Raw genomic sequence first — 22,239 nt, forward strand, 5'->3', positions numbered from 1 at the left:
TATCTATCTATCTATCTATCTATCTATCTATCTATCTATCTATCTATGAGATTCATTAGACTGGCTCACAGGCTGTGGCCCAGCTAGTCTAATAGTGGCTGTCTCCAAAGAGAAGTTCTGAGAATCCAGTAGTTGTTCAGTCTCCAAGGCTGGATGTCGCAGCTGGACTATAGAATACACCAGAATCCTGAAGAAGTAGGCTCAAATGCCTGGGAAGAAATGGATTTCCCATTAAGAGCAAGAACAAGCCAACAAAGAGAGAAAACAACCTTCCTTGTCCTTTTGTTTGTTTGTTTAAAGATTTTATTTATTTATTATGTATACAATATTCTGTCTGCATGTATGCCTGCACACCAGAAGAGGGCACCAGATATCACTATAGATGGTTGTGAGCCACCATGTGGTTCCTGGGAACTCAGGACCTTTGGAAGAACAGACAATGTTCTTAACCTCTGAGCCATCTCTCCAGACCCTGTTTGCTTGTTTTGTTTTTTGTTCTTGTTTTTCTCTGTGTAGCTGTTGGCTGTTCTGGACTCGCTTTGTAGAATAGGCTGTCCTTGAACTCACAGAGACCTGCCTGCCTCTGCCTCTGAGTGCTGGGATTGAAGGCATGAACACTATGCCCCGCTTCTTTGTCCTTTATATAGGCTCCCAGGGGAAAGCATGGTCCAGATCAAAGGCAGGTCTTCCCACCTCAAAGATGCAGATTAGAAGTGAGGCCTCCCACTTCAAATGATTAATTAAGAAAACCACCCTCACATATGTGCGCAGCTGCTTGAAGTTTAGTTAATTTCAGATGTGGTCAAGTTGACAACCAAGAATGGCAAGTTAGGACTTCGGTGAAGGACACACCAAGATGACAGGTGCTGGGTCCTTCCTCTTGCCATCGATGGTTCTTTCCAATACAGCTGTTTTTAGTCTCAACAAGGATGTCCCAACAAGTTCAGAAAAGATTGCCATATTGCTTTCAGCTTGATGGTAATGCCCACATTTAGGATGTGTTGGTGCCGCGTCTCCTTGATGGGTCCCATGCCTGTCCAGGACCAGTCCCCACTTGCTTGGTTGCGGGATGGTGACGCTGCTCCCCTGCAGGGCCGTGTGTTAACTCTTGGGGTGATCTTGCTGAAAGCCCCAACAAGGTCCATGGTCTGAGAGTGGACAAGAAATGTTTGCGTAATTAAAAAGAAGAATGGAGGCTGACAGGCAAAACAATACATGGCTTCAGGCTTGGCCCTCAGAAAATGTGGATAATGAAATGTATTTGGCCTACTAGCCTGGTGACTGGCAGGGCTTAACCTATGCACCAGGCTTAACAGATCCATCAGGCTTGGTTGTCTAATGTCTTCCTATATGCTGTGTGTGTGTGTATACCACATAGACATGTAAACACGTGTGCATATATGTGAAGGTCAGAAGTCAGCCTCAGGAATCTTCAGTTGCATCTTTCTCTTTTTTTCTTTTTTTAAACAGGGTCTGTCACTGAGACCCAGGGCTCACAGATGAAGCAAGATTGGCTGAGCAGCAGCCTCCAGATCTGCCCATCTCCATCTCCCCTGCACTAGAATCACAGATGTGTGCCATCAAGCCTGGCCTCTTCTGTGAATGCTAGGGATCAAACTCAGGTCTTCATGCTTATCTTACAGTCACTTTACCAAGTCACTTTGTAGCATCTCTATCCACTCTGCATAGAATTTACGGCAAATCTCCTGATAGGAGAAAGAAAGCATTCTACAGTTGCTTATGTTTGGTAACCAACAGGCTTATTCATTTTGTGGGTGACACAGGACTCTCAAATAAGTGCTGGAGAGGACGTGGTTGTGGCACTGTAGATGCCTCGTTGAGGCCAAGGTTGGCAAGGGGAATTCCCCAGGCCCCCATCACTCTAATGTAGCACCTGGAGCAGAGCAGGTGCTCAGTTAATGTTTGTCAAAGAATGTTAATTCTCTAGCATGTCTCACATCTGCTGTGCAGAAGCAAGCAAACAAACAAACCTAAGACATAACTGGGGAGATAATTTTAAAAGCCCGATTTCTAGCCAGCTTGGTAAATGTTCTTCATAGTGCAAAGAAAATAAGAAGCTCTTCTAATTTGGTGTTAGGGTTGATGTTATCAAGTTGACATGCTCTAAAATCATCTAGGACAAATCTCTGCACATGTCTATGAGGGAGATTAGGCTAATTGAGTAGGGAAACCCCACCCTAACTGTAGGCAGAACCATCCTTTGGGCTTGTTCCTGGGCTGAATAAAAAGGAGAAGGTGAGCTGACACCATCATGCATCTCTGCTTCCTGACTGTGTATGCCGTGTGAGAGCTGCCTCAATCTCCTATTTCCATGCCTTTCCCATCATGATGGGCTGTGAACCCTCAAACTGTGAGCCAAAGGAAACCCTTTCTGTCTAAGCTGCTTTTGTCAGGGTATTTTATCACAGCAACGGAAGATGTGGCCAATGCCTTCATTCAGTCAGCATGAAGTCAGTCCTCTACAACAGCAGCAACGGAAGTGTCACTCTTTGATATGGTTGGAAAGGGCTGCTTACTTATGCACCCAGGATTGTGTTTACCAAACAAAGGAGGAAACTCCTCAGCTCATTCCAACAAATAGGAAGCTCCAGCAGAGCGGCAGGGCACCTGCCTCACATTCACAAGGCCCTGGGTTCGGTCCCAGCATCACACAAGACCAAGTGTCATGGAAGGTATCTGCAGTCCTAGCACAAAGGGTCTGGAGGACCAAACAGTCAAGGGCGTCCCCAACTATATCACAGGGAATTAAAGGCAAGTTTGGGCCAGAGACACTGTCTCAAAAAATAAGGGCTAGAAGGAGCTGGAGAGGGTACTGGGATTCAAAACTGGCAAGAGGCTTGTTTATATTCTTAAGGATTTGTATATACTGTAAAGAGACAGAAAATATTCTTAAGTTTATGCTGAAAGGAAGGGCAGAGGGGAAATATTTCTTTCCCTTTTGGCACTGAGTAGAATTTTCATTGAGTTTTTTGTTTTCTGAAGATTTGTGTTTACCCTTACAACCTGCCCCAGTGAGGTTCTAAGTGCTAGGGAGATGACTCAGTCTGTAACGTGCTCGCTCTGCAAGTGTGAAGACCTTATAAAATGCCAGGGACACAGGTGTGCCCTTGTTACCCCAGCACTGGGGAAGCAGAGACAGGAGGACCTCTGGGGTTCAGCAGTGTAGCCAAATAATGAACTTCAAGTTCACTGAGAGACCTTCCTTCAAAAAATAAAGGGAAGAGTGGCTGAGGAAGACACTACTCATCTTCAACCCCTACACACACCTCCACACAGGCACACATGCCCACACAGGAAATATCTGCAGGACTTATCCAAAGTCAAGAACAGTCTCTCATATCTTTAGGATGACCTTTAAGACACTCTTGGGAGAACATATTAAATTTCTAAGGTTCTCATGGCTGGGACTTTGGTTTAGATGCTCCACTCTCCTGTATAGAAACGGGGCAATTGAATATGACTAAGGGGTCATTGACATAAAAGGATGGTCTCTCTCTTTCCCAGGGAGGGTGATGTTGAAACTCGGAAAACGTACAGTATTTTGCCATAGTGGCCGCTGCAGTGTCTACCATCTACCATCTCACCCTCACACCAAGAAGTGCTGTTCGCTTGGGCTGTCAGGGTGTTTGCCTAGCCTGCTGGAAGCCTCCCTTTCGAGAGTTTGATCTCCGCACTGCATGACTGGGTATGGAGACACGTGGTTACAATCCTAGAATTCAGGAGGTGGAGAAAGGATGAACACAAATTCAAGATCATCCCTGACTGCATAAAAAGAGTTTGGGGCCAGGATGAGCTTAGGACTATTTAAAAAAATAAGATTATCTTCTATAGTTTGGGGAGTCATTGTTATAGGGCCCCTGTGTTAAAGGCTTTGCCCCTGGGGTGGACCTAGTGGGAAATTATGGCTCCTCCTAGTGAGAGGTCTTTGGTCATAGGAGTGTGACCCCAGAGGAGACTATTGGGCCCTGACCTCTTTCTCTTTGTCCCCAGGACTCCCTAAGCAGGACATTAGCTCCACCGTGCACTCGAAACCCTGAGCATGATGGGCTGCTTTGGCGCAGGCGCAAAGCTGGGGGCCGTCGGGCTGAAGCCCTCCAGACTCTGAGCAAAGCAGCCCTTTCCTCTCTCTGAGTGGATCAGCTGTTTATTTGTTGCAACAGTGAAAGCTGAAGAACAAGAGCGTTTACACCACTTCACGCTGTCCTGTAGGACGCAGTGGACATTGACTTATTCTGTTTGTTTAAACATTAGCCTGGGAAGCGTTAGCTGATTATTGGGGGTGCCCTGGACCAGAGTGGGAGCCCACATCTGTAATCTCAGCACTAGGGAAACTGAGGCAGGAGGTTTGTGAGGTTAAAGCCAATTTGGATTATATAGTGAGACCCTGTCTCAATAGAGGATAAAAAAAAAAAAAAAGTTGTTGCCTGCCTTGTCTTTGCTCAAGGAACATGACTTAGATCCTCCAGAGAGAGTACTTTCTGGATTGGAGGGGACCGGCGTTGCAGCGGCTCCGGGCGGGTGGCTGGGGTCCCTCCCCTGCTCTCCTCCCCACCAGCTCCGTGCCGCGCCGCACCCCCCTGCTACTCCCAGCGGGGTGGAGTCTCGAGCAGTCCAGTCCTTATCAATAGGCACTGCAGGTTAGCTCTCTTGCCACCTCCTTCAGGGAGCAGAGTCCCTGGCCTGACTGTGGATCCAGTCGGGTTGGGTAGGTCCAGCCATGGTTGCTCTGGGCTTGGGGGTCGCCCAGGGTCCTGGATGCCGTGCAGGACTCTGAAAGGGACACCGAAATAGACACCTAGTTCCGGAGAGGTCAGAACGCGAGAGGCGGACAACAGTCGGAAGAGCATGCCTGGTACCACCACGAGACCCGGGCTGTCGCCAGGGGGGCCACGGTCCCCGCTTCTGCTGCGGCTGCTGCTGCTCGCTAGCGCAGCGTACACCGTGAGTAACGCGCCCCCTCCCCATCGCGTCCCCCCAGACGTGGACCCGACCGGCCAGCCCGGGGTCCTCTATCCCGTCCTAGGAGTTACGGGGAGCAGCCGGTTTCCCCTCCCTCACCGATACTAGTGTCCACTCTGTCGGAGTCCCCTTCTCCGAAGGGAAAAACTTCTTGAGCTCTGTGAGGAGGATCTAAGCTCGGTTTCCTTGCCTGCACTCATCCCTTCCCGCAGTGGGGCTCGCTTTCCAGGAGGCAGTTCTGAGGCTGTCCCAAGCGTCGTGTCCTAGACATTTGCCCTCTAGTTGTTTAATCAAACTCCGCTCGTTTCCTTTTGAGACCCTGGTCACTTGAGCTTTACAAGCAAGGAGATCAAGGCTCAGAAAGGGCGCGGGGGAGGCTTAATGTCAGAAGACAGAACTACATTGCTCAGGCTGGCTGGCGCCTTGATGTTTTCACACGCGCCGCGCTCCGGGTTGCAGATGGGAAACTTCGGAGAGCTCTGAGGGGAGTTTCTGCATCTGTGGTGGGACCGTTTTCAGTCCTCGCCCGCCTGGAGGGAGCTAGCTTTCTAAAGCCTGCTCCTGCAGGTTCCTGGGAGCAGCAGGTAGCAACAAACTCAGGGCAGGAGAGGAAGAATACTGGAGGAGAGAGAGAGGCCAGGCGGGTGGTGGTTTGTGTTTCTTTCCCATAGAAACTCCTGGGAACTTTGGGCGGCTTCCCCTGGGATATCTGAATGAGAGACAGACTGCAGTGAGCCTGGCAGGATGGAGAGAACTGGGGAGAAGGTCAAGGCTGCCCGGGTTGGACTCCAGGGTTACCTCTCCTGAGGAGCTCTGCAGAGTGCTCCCTCACCAGGTCTGAGTTCTAAGAAACCACAGGGAATAAAACCTGAGGTTTCCATCTGGGTCAAAAATTTTGCTTCCCGTTTCCTAAAGCATTCCTGTGCTGCGTCAGGGGCTGAAGGATCGAACCCAGTTCACAGTTTTGTCTCAAAGGGATGCTCCAGGTTATCTCAGGAGTAAACAGATGGGGAAACCGAGTCTTTGCTTGGTTCAAGTCTTCACTGCACCATAGACCCTGCTTGTGTTTAGTCCTAAGTGCCTCATTTTGCAGACGATCAAAGGCCTCAGAGGGGACTTACTTGAGATCAGCATGTTTGGAGCAGAGCTGGGCCTGGAGCCCAGATCTCTAGATTCTTAACTTTGGGAGGAGGGGTCTGGCCAGCCGGAGGTTTGTTCTGCCCCTGTGTCCCTGGTACTTGCATGTTATTTACATACACATATGCATTGTGAGTATGGCTAAGAAAAGGCCTCCTGTGGGCCTCTTATCCTCTGATTCTATCTCTTGGGGTTTGTGGCAGAAAACGCCTTTAATAAATGAGGGTGGAATTGGACTGTTTGGACTGTTTCCCAGCTTCTGCAACTTTTCCATTTTGTTCGTTTGACTCTGGGTGGTCAGACACTGTATCTTGAAATTCAAGGATAATAAAGAGAATTTCTTTCTTTCCTTTGGTTAGGAGAATGTCATAGGCTTCTTCTAAAGAGACCACTGAGGCTGAAGTGCTTGTTCCTCGCCCTTTCCTAGAGGGGAGGTGTCAGAAGGGTCCTTTGCAAGTGGAAACTGAAAAACAGTGAATGCTCAAGGCGACCATTCCCCACCTTCCCCGTCAGAAACGGAGCACATCATCTTCTCTACTGCCGCACTCCATATAGCTCATGAGGGCTTTCACCTGGGACAGTCAGGTCTGCTCTCCCAACACACACCTGTCCCACCAGACACATGCTGTAGCATGAGCACAGAAACTTGTCTTGTTCAGTTTTCTCCCTAGGACCTGCCCCATGTAGGAGGAAGCTCGGTAGGTATGTGTTCAGTGAATGGTGGTGAGTGAATGAAATGATTACAGCACTCATAGGAGAGTGTCTTTGTGTGTGTGAGAGTCTGGGTGTGGATGTGGAGGCCAGACAGCAGCTTCTGCCATCCACCTTGCCTTTTGAGGCTGGGCCTCTTGCTGACCTGGGACTCACCAAGTAGGCCAGGCTGGCTGGTCAGCGATCCCCATGGACGCTCCTGTCTCCACTTCTCTAGCACTGGTTATTATGGCTGGTTTTAATGTCAGCTTGCCACAATGAGAGTTGCCAGGCATGCACAGGGTACACACAGACATGCTGGCACAATGCTCATACATATAAAAAGCTTTTAAAAATAATTATGCTCTCTATACTGGTTCTCTTGTTTTTATTGTAATACTTTTTTATCATATTTACTTCCCACTTATTCACCTAACTCCTCCCAGATCCATCCCCACTCCCTCCCAAGTCCCAAGTTTATATCTGTCTGTCTGTCTCTCCTTTACCAATAACTCACTGAGTATAATTTATGCTGCTCATACACTCATGGGTATATGAGACAGTCCACCACAGCATGGGGAACCTACCAGGGTCCACATCTGTGAAGAAAACTGACCCTCATCCTCATATCAGTGATGAACTGCCAATAGTGCCTCAGCTAGAGGTGGAGTCTGTAAGTCCCTCCCCCATGCATGGGGACGTGTTGCCTGGCTTGATTTGTTCAGGCAACCATGACTGCGCTGACTGTGTGTGCACCTGCCCTGGCATGTCTGAAAACACTCTTACGGCAGTCCTCTATAACTTCTGGCAATCTTCCTACCCCGTGATTCAAACAGGGTTTCTTCACACACAGTTTTTTGGGGACAGGCCTCATGTAGCCCAGAGTAACTAAAGATGATCTTGAACCTCTCACCCACCTGCCTCTACCTACTAAGTACAGCTGTGTGCCACCATGCCAAGTTTATGCTGGGCAGGGGATTAGAACCTGGGGTTTCATGCATCCCTGGGTCAACTGTGATCCTGTTGACATGTGGGCCAGATATAGCAGTTCCAAACATCGCATAAGCCCTGTCGACATCTCTGGCCCCTCCAGATTAGGGGCTATGACTATCTCCGCAAGGCCATGACAGCAGACAACATCAGCAGACATTGTCAAATGCTCTGTGAATACAAGGAGGGAAACTGCCCCTGTGGGACAACTCCTGCCTTAAGGGCTGTCATGTTTCTGAGAAGTTATATCAACAGCACTAAAAATAGGTGGCTCTTGCGGATTGGATTTGAGGCACAATTGATGGTAGAGACTCTGAGACCAATGATGGAAACAGGCTGTTAGCATTTTTGTCTATCGTGTGTGGAAGCCAGAGGTCAGCCTTGAGTGTCATCCTGAGGGACCTTGCCCATCTTGTTTTTCTTTGAGACAGGGTCTCTTACTGGGATTTGGAACTCAGTGATTTGGCTGAGCTGAGCAGCCTTGAAAACCCCAGAGCCGGCTGTCTCTACTTCCCAGTATTTGCTTCCACCATGCCTGGCTTTTTAAGGTGGCTTCTTGGGAACTGAACTCAGGTTGTTGTACTGAGAATGCAATCACTTCACCCACTGAGTCGTCTTCCCAGCCCTGTAGTTTAGATTTGGTATACTCTCCAAAGGCCCGTGTGTTGAAAGCTTGGTGCCCGGTTCATAGAACAGTCCAGAGATAGTCAGACTTGTGAGGCAGAGCCTAATGGAAGGACGTGAGAGGATGCCATGACCCTGGCTCTGTTTCCTGGCTACCCTGGAGTGAACAGTGTCCTCTACCATATGCTCTCACCATCATAGACTCTGCTGCCAAGGGCCCAAATGGAACTCTAAGTCAAAATGAACCTTTCCTCTTTAGCTGATTTTCCCTGGTGCTTTATAACTGTGGAGAACTAACTAACACATAACTATGCCCAATAAAATCCCATTTCCAAACCAGATCAAAGGCTTTGCAGAGAATGCATTCTTTGTCTTCACCGCCCTGCTTGTCATTTTCTTATTCTTGCCCCTCCCTCTTTCTAGTTGATGACCCTGAAACAGAAACTCTCCAACTTTCTAGCTCAAAAAACAGAAGTGTAGCCGTCTTCCCAGTACCCCTACTTGTCTGAGAGGCCCAGAATGACTTTCCAGTATTAGTCATTGTGGTGGTCCCTTCCAGTCTCTCTCTCTCTCCACTGGGCCCCAGTCTCTCTGCTGTTAAGGATGCTGACCTTAACCAAACTCTGGGGTACCCAAGGTAAACCCACAACACTCAGATCCTATCTGCTAGTACTTGCTTACAGTAAATAGAAGGCCGCTCAGCATTGTGTGGACCTGAAAAATAAGACTATCCTGGGGCAGCTGCTTCCACAGATCACTCTGACAGATGAACTCTAATGGGAATAGGCAGACCTGGTCAGTTGTACCTGCAGCCCAGACCATCCTGTCCTTTATAGGAACATGAGCCTGTTAGGATCAGAACCTGGACCCATCAGCTCATTAACCCCAAGGACTCTATCTAGAGCCCTCCCTGATGCTCCCCTCACCCACGGCTCTCAGAGGCACTGTCATGTGACCTGTCTACTTGAATTCCTGGCCTCCTGAATCATACTCTCATTTCCAGCTGATGGACTTGCCTGTCATTTCCAGAGCGTCAAGACTACCTGGAGAGACTTCCTCTCGCTTCCTCTGATAGATGTGTCTACAGTTAACCCTCTGCATCTTTCCTTCCTAATCATTTTGGTCAGCCAGGCTGTCCTCAAAAAACCCATACACGGGGGTCTGGGGAGGTGGCTCTGTTGGTAAACCGCTTGCCTCGCAGGCACAAGGACCTATGTTTGATCCCCATGTTTAATGATGTTAGATATAATGGCTCATGCTTTTTATAATCTCAGCTCTGGAAAGGTGGAGACTAGCAGATCTTTGGGGCTCTCTGGATAGCCAGCCTACTTGGTAAGTTCCAGGATGGTGAAGGACCGTGTCTCAAAACAAAACAAAACAAAAAGAAATAAAGGAAAAAATAAAACAAACAAAAAACGAAGGTGAGCTGCATATGAAGCATGATAATACATCAGGTTGACCTCTGGCATGCGCGCACACACACACACACACACGCACACACACACACACACACACGCACACACGCACACGCATATGCACCCCCCCACACACACACAGACTGGCCAGCATAAACAAGAAAGGCTTCCTTTTTCTAGTTCTGGAGCTGAAGTGTAGATCAACATCTCGCAGGTGGTGTATCTAGTGAGGGTTTGCTTTTTGGCTTCTAGGTAGCTGCTCTGTTCTCACGCGGCCTTTCAGGGAGTATGCTGGGTGGATATTGGCTCCTCTTACAAGAACATGGATCTTTTAAGGTCCAGCCCCTACCCTTACTGCCTTACTAGTATTCACTACATTCTGAGGGGCTCTGTCTCCAAATACAGCCACACTGGTGTGAAGGCCTCAGAGTATACATTTGGGGTGACATAAACATTCAGTCCACAGCACTATTTGAGGAGGGCCCACTCCCTTCCTGTCATGCCCAGTCCCTAAACCTCGCCTTTCTGTGTTGCTCAGCTTTTGTCATTGAAAGGGATGCACATATAAGGAATGATCAACTGACGGAGAAAAAGGTTTATTTGACTCACAGTTGTAGAGATTCAGCCTATGGTGAATTGGCCTGTGGTAAGGCGCAGCATCAGAGTGGAAGTTCATAGTGGAGCAAATATTTCTGTTTCCTAACCAAAAAGAATCAAAGGAAGGCAGGAAGGGCTGGGGCCCATGAGCCCCTTCAAAGGCACACCGGTGTGGTGGTAGTTTTGAATCACCTGGGAAGGCGTGTCACTGAAGGGTTGTCTAGTTTGGGTTGGCCTGTGGGCACCTCTCTGGGGGATTATTTAGATCGTATTAATCGAGGAGGAACGCCATGGAGGCTGTCACCATTCTCAGGGTAGCGATTCTGATCATAAAGACCAGAGAAAGGAGCAGCATGCTAGTGTACACGCGTTGATTGCTGTTTTCTTCTGACTGCAAGTGTAAAGCAACCAGCTCACTCAGGCTTCCGCTGACACGACTTCGCTGCCATGATGGACCATATTGTGGAACTGTGAACTACAAGAACCCCTTTCTCCTTTCATTTGCTTTTGTCAGGGCATTTTGTTACAGCAGCAAAAACAAAACTAAGATACCGACCTGTCTCTTATTAGTTCCCGCTTTCTAAGGGTTCTACAACCTTCCTTCCAAGTAGCAACCTTCAGCTTCTAACACATGGACCTTTGGGGAACATTCCAGATCCAAACTATATCACCATCCCACACGTCAGGAACTTCCTTTCCCAGGTGACAAAATCTTGCATGACCAACCACTGAGGTCCCAGCCCCACTTCTCTGGGTCTGCCTTCTTCAGATCCCATGCAGAAGTGAGTTCACGCTGAGTGTTTCCCTCTCATTAGTTGCCCAGCTTGCCCAGGCCCAGGAGGACTGGGGAAACAGCTCTCTGGACCCTTCCTTCCACGGGCCCTCCTCTGCCCCCTGGTGGCCAGATTCTTGGACTCATGTCTTTCCCTCTATCTTGCTGCAGCCTGACTCCTGCTGGGCGCCCGCAGAATCAGGCTTACTGGCGGTATCTAGCCACATTGGCTAGACGTTTCCAAAAAACATCTTTTAAAATCGTGTCTTTTGTGCTCAGGATGGGATGGCTTAGTCAGTAAATGCTTGCCTGGCAACCATGAGAACCCAAGATCCATCCCTATGCCCATGTCAAGGCATTGAGCATGGTGGTCGGTTCTTGATTATAATCTCAGCACTAGAGAGACCGAGACAGGAGAAGCCCTGGGGCTTGCTGGCCCCACAGTCTAGCCTAACTAGGGAGCTTCATGCCAGTGAGAGATCTTGTCTCAAAGGAGGTCGACAGTATTCCTGAGCATGATACCTGAGGATGCCTTTGGCTTTCACGTGAGCGTGTGTGTGTGTGTGTGTGTGTGTGTGTGTATGTGTGTGTGTGTGTGTGTGTGTGTGTGCGTGTATGTTGGGAATTGAATTGAGTTTCCAGCACAAGAACCTTTGGTGACACATTCAAGTCATAGCATCCTGTTATCTGAGAAACAGAAAGGACACAGGAATGGGGTCATGGGGTCAGGGACCACCTACCCTGCTGACCTGGGCAGAAGGGCCCAGGAATGCAGCTTCCCACAGTCCTGTGCGGGCTGGGGGCTCTGTCCTGACTCTCTGCCCCCTTGGCTTCTGTCGCCCCTGAGTTCCTGCCTCCCATCTGCCTCTGTGTGCTTCCTCATGTTGCATCTTCTCAGCCTCACGATCTTCTGGCAGGCTGTCATTGTCCCCTTGCTTTTTTGATGTCACCAAGTGGCCTTATGTAGCCGCCCTGCCAGCCACCCACTCACCTCACCTCTCTACTTAGATGGCCCTACTCACTCAAGTTTTGGTTCTCCACCTGTAGGCGCTTTGCCGCGGGCACCCCTCACTCTGAATACACTGCTCCCACCTCAGCACCCCGGCTGAGCCCTGCTGGCTGACCCTTTGTCTTCCCCCTTGTGCCAGTCAGCGCCTCCTCCCTCAAAGCCCTTACCACCACATGCTCTGGCCACTGACCTCTCTGTGCCCATTAAAGACCACGAGCTCCAAGAGTGGAAGTCATATTCCATTCCCCTTGTGTCCTCAGAGAGAAGCAGACTGCCGGGCACATAAACATGCCAATCAATGCATGATGGGGATGTGGGGTGTTCTGAACTGTCAAGTGACAGAGAGTTTCCTTCTTATTTTTCACTGTATAAACTACGTTGTTGCTCTGCTACCAAAAACATTTCCTCACATGCTCAAGTTGTTAGGCAAGTGACTGCATTACAGAATGTGAAGAGCAAGACAATATTGAGTCTTTTCACTTGCAGCATTTAAATGTGTGTGTGTGTGTGTGTGTGTGTGTGTGTGTGTGTACATATGCAGCATGGAGCATGTGGAACCCAGAGTTCTACACGGAGGGCCTTCTTCAGTAGTTCTTGATCTTACTTTTCTTTCTTTTCTTTGCATGTGTATGTAGTGTGCAGGCACATGTTTCTGTGTGTTCTTATGTGTGTGAGATCACACTGTGTGTGTGTGCGTGTGGAGGCCTATGGTTGATGGTGGGTGTTTTCCTCCATCGTGCTCCACTTTCTAAAAAATGTTTACTTTTGCATACGCATGCATTTCTATATGGAAGCATGGGTGTGTCAGTGCAGTTTCCTGAGGAGACCAGAAGAGGGCGTTGGACTCCCTGGAGCTGGTGTTACAGGTGATGGCTAGCCACTCAACACAGACAGTGGGAACTGGACTCCAGTCCTCTGCAAGAGCAGCAAGTGCCTCTAATCGCCTAACCATCTCTCCAGCCCTGTCAGGTCTGAGGGAGTCACTCACTGAACCCAGCGCTTGACAATTAAGCTAATTTACCTAGACAGCTTCCTCAGGGAGCCTTTGTCTCTCCTTCATGGGTGTTGGGATTACGGCAGGCCACCCTGCCTTCCAGACATTTATGTGGGTTCTGCTGGCCCTTATGGCTGCAGATCAAGCACTTTATTTCCTGAGCCATCTCCACAGCCCTCACTTTATCTTAGACAGGGACCTGGGCCTTGCAGATTTGGCTGGGTTGGCTGCCAAGAAAGACCCAGAGATTCTCTTTGATCTTTTGTTTCCGCCTCACCAGCCTTGGGATTACAACAACAAACTGCCATGGCCAACTTTTTACGTGTGTGCTGGGATGCAAACCCTGGTCCTCATACTTGCACATTTCACTAACCAACCCCTCTTAGATGTCTCCAAGAATTGAGCAGATTTTAAAGTTCTGCCATCTTTTATTTTGTCTTCTCAGATTCGAGAATCCAAAATGAAACTCACAATAGCCAATAGAACTCAACATCTTTCCTCTCTTCTATTGATGTCTGTTTCATTACCCTCTACCTGCAAGCTGGGCTGAATTCTTCTATTGCTTTCTCAAGGGCAGGCAATGGCTCCCATAGCTTCAAATCCATCTGCTTGGTGAGCATGGTAGGGTGACATTACACCCTACTGCAGGGCGAGGAATCCAGGAGCTTACCGCTTGTCTCAACCTGGGTAATTTTCTTCTTCTCTGGCTCAATCAGTGAGCTTGGGTCACAGGGCAACAAACACAGAGACAGCCTCTCAGGTCAAGAAGATATCATAAAACATGTCTTCTATTTAGAGAACATCCCAAAGGCAGAGCTGGTAGGTGTCAGAGGACCATTTAGCAGCAAATACGAGCTTGTGTACTATTGCAGGCCCAGCCTTAACTGAATGTTGAGACAGAGGGTGTCATTTCCCACAAAGACACTGTTGGCTGTGTGAAGCCTCACAGAGACGACAAGTCAGTACCAGTTCTCTAACGAGGGAATGATTGGAGCTGGAGAGATGGCTCAGTGGTTAAAAGGGTGTGCTGCTCTTCAGAGGACACAAGTCCACATGGTGGCCCACAACTGCCTGTAACTCCAGCTCCAGAGGATCAGAGCCCTCTTCTGGCCTACCAGGGCACTTCCTGCACACGGTGCACACAAGTTCATGCTGGTATATACATGTTAGTAAAAACACATTTAAAAAGGAAAATCAGCACAGCCTATATCCTGGTAATCCCCAAACTGGATTAAAATATGTAAGATTAAAAAATAAAAAAGCAGGGTGCAGCGGAGCATGCCTGTAATCCCAGCACTTGTGGAGGCAGAGGCAAGTGGATCTCTGGTCTACAAAGCCAACCCTGACTCAAACAAACAAGCAAACAAACAAATAAACAAACAACAAAATGTTCAGTTGGGGATGTGGCTCAATTGTTATAGTGCTTGCCTAGCATGCACAAGACCCCGGGTTCATGCCTCAAAGGGGGTTGCCTGTATTCCTAGTACTGGTCATGGGGTGGATAAGTATGGAGGCAGGAGGATCAGAAGTTCAAAGTCATCCTTGGCTACACGGGGAGTTTAAGGCTAGCCTGGCATATCTGAGACCCTGTCTTACAAGAGAACAAAACGAATAAAAAAAAACTTCCACAGATAATATCCATGAATAATAATATTCATGAAAATAACTACAAAGAGGAAATGGTGAAAAAAAAAAAGTTCAGAAAGATTAGAGGCAGCCAGGCACAGTGATACACACCTGTAATCCCAGCACTTGGGGAGACAGAAGCAGGCGGATCTCTGTGAGTTCAAGGCCAGCCTGGTTTGCAAAGGGAGTCCAGGACAGCCAAGACTACACAGAGAAACCCTGTCTCAGGAAAAAAAAAAAAAAAAAAAAAAAAAAGAAAGAAAGAAAGAAAGAAAGAAAGAAGCAACAGGAATTCTAGAAAAATATGAAAAGGAGGAAAGGAAAGTCAGCCACAGGTACATAGAAACTAACTGAGTGAAAAAGCACAGCAATTATTGACTTCAGAAAAAACAAAATGCCCAAGGACACATAACTCTCTTATGGGACTTGTTTCAACAGCCAACAATATTTCATTGTCAAAAGAAGCCATTATAAACACTGAGCATTGCTTTCACTAAAAATGATATGAACGGAGTGTACGGAATCTGGGAGTGAGAAATGTTTCTAGGGAGAAATTAAAACATCGAAATCTTTAACGTCCTTAATAGGAAGTTTGAGATATCCCAATGATCCAAGAAATAGTGTTGTTTTAAGAACATGGGGCAGGAGAGAGGGAGGAGGGGGCACTGGGGAGGTGGGGTTAAGAGTAAGCACTCCTGCACAGTTTGGTTCTTTTTTTTTTTTTAATTTTATTTTTTTTCTTATCAGTTACATTTTATTAACTCTGTATCCCAGCCGTGTCCTGATCCCTCATTCCCTCCCAGTCCCTCCCTCCCTCATCTCCACCGTGCCCCTTGCCAAGTCCACTGATAGGGGGGACCTCCTCCCCATTCATCTGATCCTGTTTTATCAGGTATCTTCAGGACTGGCTGCAAAGCTCTCCTCTGTGGCCTAACAGGACTGCTCCTCCCTTGGGGGGTGGGGAGGCCAAAGAGCCAGCCATTGAGTTCCTGTTAGAAATAGTCCTTGTTCCCCTCACTATGGGAAACCAATTGGTTACTGAGCTACCACAGGCTACATCTGAGCAGAGGTTCTAGGTTACATTCATACATGGTCCTTGGTTGCATGTCAGTCTCAGAAAAGACCCTGTGCCCAGATATATTTGGTCCTTGTGGAGCTCCTATCCTTTCCTCATCAGACTAACTCCCCTTCTTTCTTAGGATTCCCTGTACTCTGCCAAAGGTTTGGTCATGAGTCTTTGCTTTGAAAACACTGCTAGTTAGAGTCTTTCAAATGCGCTCAGTAGACTCCTGTCAATGTTTAATGTGCATCCCATCTGTCTTTCAAAACGAGGATTGATAATCTTACCCCATGTCCGCTCTCTTGATTATCTTTTTTATCTCAGTAGACTCCTGTCAATGTTTAATGCGCATCCCATCTGTCTTTCAAAACGAGGATTGATAATCTTACCCCATGTCCGCTCTCTTGATTATCTTTTTTAGGTGTATAGATTTCATTATGTTTATCATATCTTATAGGTCTATATAAGTGAGTATATACCGTGTTTGTCTTTCTCCTTCTGGGATATTTCACTCAGGATGATCTTTTCTAGATCCCACCATTTGCCTGCAAATTTCATGATTTCCTCCTTTTTGATTGCTGAGTAGTATTCCATTGTGTAAAAATACCACAATTTCTGTACCCATTCCTCCGTTGATGGACATCTGGGTTGTTTCCAGGTTCTGGCTATTACAAATAAAGCTGCTATAAACATGGTTGAGCAAATATCCCTTTTGTGTACTTGAGCAAACTTTGGGTATATACCTAGCATTGGTATAGCTGGGTCTTGAGGAAGCACTATTCTAAGAACAAACTCAGGCAGCTCCATGACTGCCTCAACACCCATCCCAGGCGTCTGGCGCCCCCTTTTGGCCTCTGTGGGTACCTGCACCCACATGCATCTCCGTAGGTCGATAATACATACATACATACACATAATTTAAAAAATGAGTTCATTCCACAGAATCCACATGAAAAGAAAAGAGCTGGGCACAGTGGCATGCATGAGAGGCAGAGATTGGTAAATAGTGGTGACCTTGCTGCCCAGTCAGCCTAGACTTCTTGACAAGCTCCAGGCCAGGGAGAGACCTTGTCTCAAGACAAAACAGAACAACTAAGATGGACAGATCTGAGGCCCTGACGCTTGCAGCGCTATCCTCAGGTCTACACATATACATGTACCCGTGTGCAACATGCATGAATGCACACACAGACATAGAGATGTGGGGGAGGGGGAGGAGAGAGAGGAACTCAAAACTGCTGTTTGAAAACTTGCAAATTAAAAATATGGAGGTAAAAATGAAAGTGAGCCACTAGAAGGAGCTAAAAAACTAGTTGCTGAGGGAGCAACAGGCAAAAGTTTGGGAGTGTGGCTAGTTTCATTTTCAAACTCTCAGGTCGGGTGCAAGTGAAATGAGGAAGAACTCGGGCTTATAGGAATTCCGTGTGTGATTCAACTGCTTAAAGAAACTCTCTTTCGGTAAACTTCAGCAGTTCTTTTATCTTCGTATGTCTTTCGCGCCTGTAAACTTCATGAAGAATTATCAACCCCGCATGTGCCTGTGTATGCATGATTGTGTACACGGGTGCATGTATGTGCTGTGTGCAGGTACATACGTAGAAGGCAGAGGGCAGGGCTGGCTGATCCTCAGGCACTGCCCACCTTGCCTTGTTTGGTTTTGACACAGGGTCGGTGTCTCAGTGGCCTGGAACTTTGCAGGGGGCCTCAGGCATCCTCCTGTCTCCATCTCTCTAGCAGTGGGATTACAAGTGCCCTTCTCCATGCCTGGCTCCTTAAAAAATAATTTCCTTTAACCTATGAGAATTTCATCCCTGTATAAAATATATCATGACCATGATGTCCAGCTCCTTTTTCTTTTTAATGCGGATTTTGGGCATGGAAGGCAGGTCCTCTGCTTGCAAGTACTGAGCCATCTCCCCAGCTCAAGGCCATAAGTATGCCAAAGGTATGGATGAATCTCCCTGCTCACACTGAAGACAAACTGGCTATTGCTGCGATAAAAGCACCATGACCAAAAGCACCCTGACGAGAAAAGGGTTTATTTCTTCTTACAGCTTGTAATCCACCATGGAAAGAAGTGAGAACAGGAACTCCAGGCAGGCATGGACGCAGAGGCCATGGCGAGTGGTGCTTTCTGGCACTTCTTGCTCCCAATGGCTCACTGTATCACCCAGGGCCACCAGTCAGGGGGTGGCATCACCCGCAGTGAGCTGGACACTTCACTAGCAGTCAAGAGGATGCCCTGCTGGCTTGCCTCCAGGCAGTCCCATGGACACATGTTTTCCACTGTGGTTCTCTCTTCTTGGTAACTATAGCTTGTGTCAAGTTAACAAGCAAAACCACCCGGACACTAGCCGAAATAGTGAGCTCCAGGCTCAGTGAGAGACCCTGTCTCAAAACATAATGTGGAGAGAGATTTTATAAAGATCCGATGAGATCAACCTCTGGCCTCTGTACACAGGCACGTGTGCCCGTGCACACGTGCACAAGCATTAACGCACACACACACCAAGAATAAACTAGAACAACAGATGGAGAGACAACCGGTTTGGGGAGGAACCGGGAAGCCGGAGCCTGTGTGAAGGCCCATGGATGTGAGCATGCAGTTGTTGCGGATATAGCTCAGGCTTCCTAACCCAGATTAAACACATTGTGGGACACTCCAGCCAGTCTGCGCCTGTGACGTTACAGCGGTGGGAAGGTGACCAGTATTCCACAGAAGCTGTGCCATGGCTTCTACGTTTGGATCCTTTCTCCTGCTAGAGATACTTGGTCTCCTTTCTGATGACGTTGGGTGCTGGTAGTCAGCCACGTGATGCTGTGCGGTGCGTTGGGCAAGAATGCTATGTTCCCCCGGGCTGGTGCACTGGAGCTTTCCGTTTCCATTTGCTTTTTTTTAAAGACAGGATCTCACTTAGACCTTGGTCTTCTGGCCCGGCCTCCCGTGTGCTAGAATCGCAGGCACGTACCTGTAATCCTAGTTCATGCAGTGCCAGGGCCTAACCAGGGACTTCATTCAAGCGACATAAATGCTTCCAACTGAGCCATACCCCCGTCCCTTAAATGCATTTTTTTGAAGCTCAAGGTCAATTTTATTAGAGTTTAAAAGAAAAATTCCAGGCCAGGTAAGTAAGCTGTAAATCTCAGCAGCTGCCTGGAGGAGGAGAATGGAGACAAGAGAAGGAAAATATGTCATTTGAGGTAAGGTGTCATTTGAGGTAAGCTGGCGCGACAATGAGCTGGCCACACAGCACTTATGCAGCCACACGATGGTGAAGAGACCTTAGGAAAAAGTGTGAAGAGCCACAACGGCCAGAGAAAGCATGCTTAGAATGAAAGTGCAAAGAAGGAAAGGCAAAGCTGAGCTTTTCAGAATAATTCAGGAAAGCGGGCAGGCTTACAAAGTCATGGGGGCTGTGACCTTGCAAGCTACAGGGTAGGCACTCCAATTCTGGGGAGGAACGAACATTAGTCTTTAGAGGGTCTTAGCTGTAGTTTTGGCTTGATAATGTCCACTGAGAACAGGCTGAGCAAGGGCCAAGAAACAAGAGGCATCGCTATGCGTTTATAGACTATTGAATTTTTTTTGTCGGCACCATAGACTTTTTAATCACACAACTTTGTGTATGCTTGCTAGAATTACACTCACAAATTTATTTTTTCTAAAAATTGATTCTGGAAGCTTCCCCAGATACCGTGTGTTGAAGAGTTACCATGCTTGGCGCTATTGGGAGATGATGGACATTTTAAGTGGGGAGCAAGTGGGAGGTCATTGTAGGTGTACCCTTAAAGAGGAGAGTGGGGGTTTAGGTGCTTCTTTCTCTCTCATCCCCGGCAGAGGGTTGGTATCCATGGAGATGACTTTGGCCCCAACCAGAAGAAGCAAAGATCCCGCCTCCTTTACAGAGTGGTGGTATTAAGGAGGCCAGGTGGAGAGTTGGGTCTTTCTAGTGGTAATGAGGTCATCCTCAGTCAACACTGGAGCTAAAGGGAGTGAGACCAGCGTGGGAGTTGACGTTCACCCCTCCCCCACCATCCTGTCAGCTCACCTGCTCTCCATTGAGGAAGGCAGGCTCTGTTAGCAGCGCTGATGCGAACCCCAGCTCTTCCTTCGGCTCTTCGACCTGCAGGGTGGATCTCTGCCCCGATTGTGTGATGTGCGGCGAGTGCTGCTGGAGGAACAGGCCCAGTGCCTGCAGGAACTCTCCAAAGAGAAGAAAGGAGATCTGGGCCTGGAGACAATATCAGGTAGGAGGCCTCCCTCAGCCCAGGTGCACTCTGCAGGTGGATCCTGTCCAGTCAGTTGGGGTGGGAAACTCATCCTCAGGACCAAGGGGGCTGTGGAGGGTGGGGCCAGTTTTGTCCGCTCAATCAGCTGCCTGATGGGGGACATGGTCTACATGGACTCGGAAGCCAGCATCTTCCTATCTCCTTTCTCTGGGAACAGCCAGTGCATTCTCGCGGTCTGCTCCCGCAGACACTGCTAACCAAGGTTTAGTTTTTCTTTGTTTCTGTTAGTTTATAAATCTCTGAGAGAGAGAGTGTGTGTGTGTGTGTGTGTGATACATGTATGTCTGTGTGTATGTGTATAGGGCATGTGTGTAGAAGTCAGAGGACAACTGGTCCTTGCCTTCCTACTTGTTCCAGACAGATCTCAGCGTTGTTGCCCATGCCAGGATAGCTGGCCCAAGAGCTCCCCCGGACTGGTCTTCCTCCACAGGGATGCTGGGAGTGCAGATGTGAGACGTTACGCCTGGCTTTATGTGGGTTCTGGGGGTCTGAAGCACGTCCTCGTGTTTGTAGAGCAAGCACTTTACTCATTGGGCCATCCCCCACCCCAAAGAAAAGGCCATTGGCCTTTCCTCAGCACTCTTGGCCCATGGTGATGACTAAGGTGTGTTGGGGAGGGGTATGTCACAGGAACGGCTGAAGATGGGGCAGGAGAACACACCTGGTGCTGACGGAGTGGACTAAGCATCTCAGAACAGACTGCGAGAGAGCACCGTGCGGAGAAGTTCCACTCAGCGCTAGATGCAGACATGCCTGGTTGCTGTCACTTTTGCCCCCTCTCTGCAAGCCCTGTAAGGGCTTTTACATTTTATTTTTAAATTTATTGATTTTATTCTAACATGTATGAGTTTTTTTTTTTTTTTTTTTTTTTTTTTTTTTTTTTTTTTTTTTTTTTTGGTACCACATGCATTTCTGGTGCCCGGGATGGTCAGAAGACAGCGTTAGATCCCCTGGAACTGAAGTTTTAAGGTTGTGAGCCACTGTGTGGGTGCTGGGACATGAACTTAGATCCTTTGCAAGGATAACCTGTGCTCTTAACTACTGAGCCATGTCTCCGGTCCTTGCAGGGAGAAGTCTAGCAAGTATGGCTATATATAGCACCCTTCCTCTTCCAGCCTCCAAAGAAGACACCCCACTGAACCCAGCATCCTTGCTTTTGGAGTGCTGACTGGCATTCAGTGGTTGTGTGACTGTAGCAAATTATTTAAGCTTCAGTTCCCCAATCTCTGAATGGAGATAGTCATGTCGGCTTAGAATTAGAATGATAAGTGGTATAAAGTGGGTAAAGGCAGGTACTTTGCAAAGATTTTAATTTAAATATTAAACATTGGAGCTAGGAACATTGCTCAAGCGATAGATCACCTGGCTGCCGTGGGCAAGTCCATCCATTCAATCTCTAGCATCGTGGTCAGTCAACCAATCAATAAGTAAATGCTTGTTCCTATCAAGCAACATTAGAAGTTTTATATTTGTTAATTGTAGTCCTAGTCTCCTCTCTAATGTCTCTCTTTGCAGACTGTGGTCTAAGAGTGTATCATTAAGAAGAGAACCTGGGGCTAGGGAGATGGCTCAGTCAGTTAAGTGTTTGCCTTGCAAGCATGAAGACCTTAGTTGGAGCTTAAAACCCACTTTTAAAAATCCAACATGAGAACTGAAGAGATGGTTCAGAGGTTAAGAGCACTGGCTGCTCTTTCAAAGGTCCTGAGTTCAATTCCCAACAACCACATGGTGGCTCATACCATCTATAATGAGATCTGATGCCCCCTTCCGGCATGCAGGTGTACATTCAGACAGAACATTGTATACATGATAAATCTTAAAAGCCAGCCATGATGGCTTGCACGCAATCGCAGTGTTGGGCATGGAGAGACATACACAAACAGATCCCCAGGCTCACTGGACAGCCAGACTAGCCAGTGAGTTCCAGACCAGTGAGAGACAATGACTCAACACAACAAACAGCATGATGGTTGTCTTCTGAATACCCACATGTTGAAAACACAGGAATACACACACACACACACACACACACACACACACACACACACACACACA

At 47.9% G+C, this 22,239-nt stretch overlaps 1 protein-coding gene across 5 annotated transcripts in view; it reads left to right on the plus strand.

Annotated features, from left to right (window-relative positions):
- The first annotated feature begins 4,653 nt into the window (after positions 1–4,653).
- The window catches only part of Sctr (secretin receptor), a 53,848-nt gene continuing 36,262 nt past the window's right edge, over positions 4,654–22,239 (plus strand). For 4 of the 5 annotated variants that reach the window (XM_055601690.1, XM_055601709.1, XM_055601699.1 and 1 more), the window contains exons 1-2: positions 4,654–4,962; positions 20,025–20,142. In XM_055601690.1, coding sequence (XP_055457665.1) covers positions 4,867–4,962; positions 20,025–20,142 — 214 coding nt within the window. In that variant the 5' untranslated portion in view covers positions 4,654–4,866. Of the gene's footprint in view, positions 4,963–20,024; positions 20,143–22,239 lie in introns of those variants that run through there. The other variant, XM_055601727.1, reaches the window with a different exon arrangement.

Source organism: Psammomys obesus, unplaced genomic scaffold (genome assembly GCF_907164565.1).
Source record: "Psammomys obesus unplaced genomic scaffold, mPsaObe1.curated_primary_1811, whole genome shotgun sequence".
Lineage (NCBI taxonomy): Eukaryota > Metazoa > Chordata > Mammalia > Rodentia > Muridae > Psammomys > Psammomys obesus.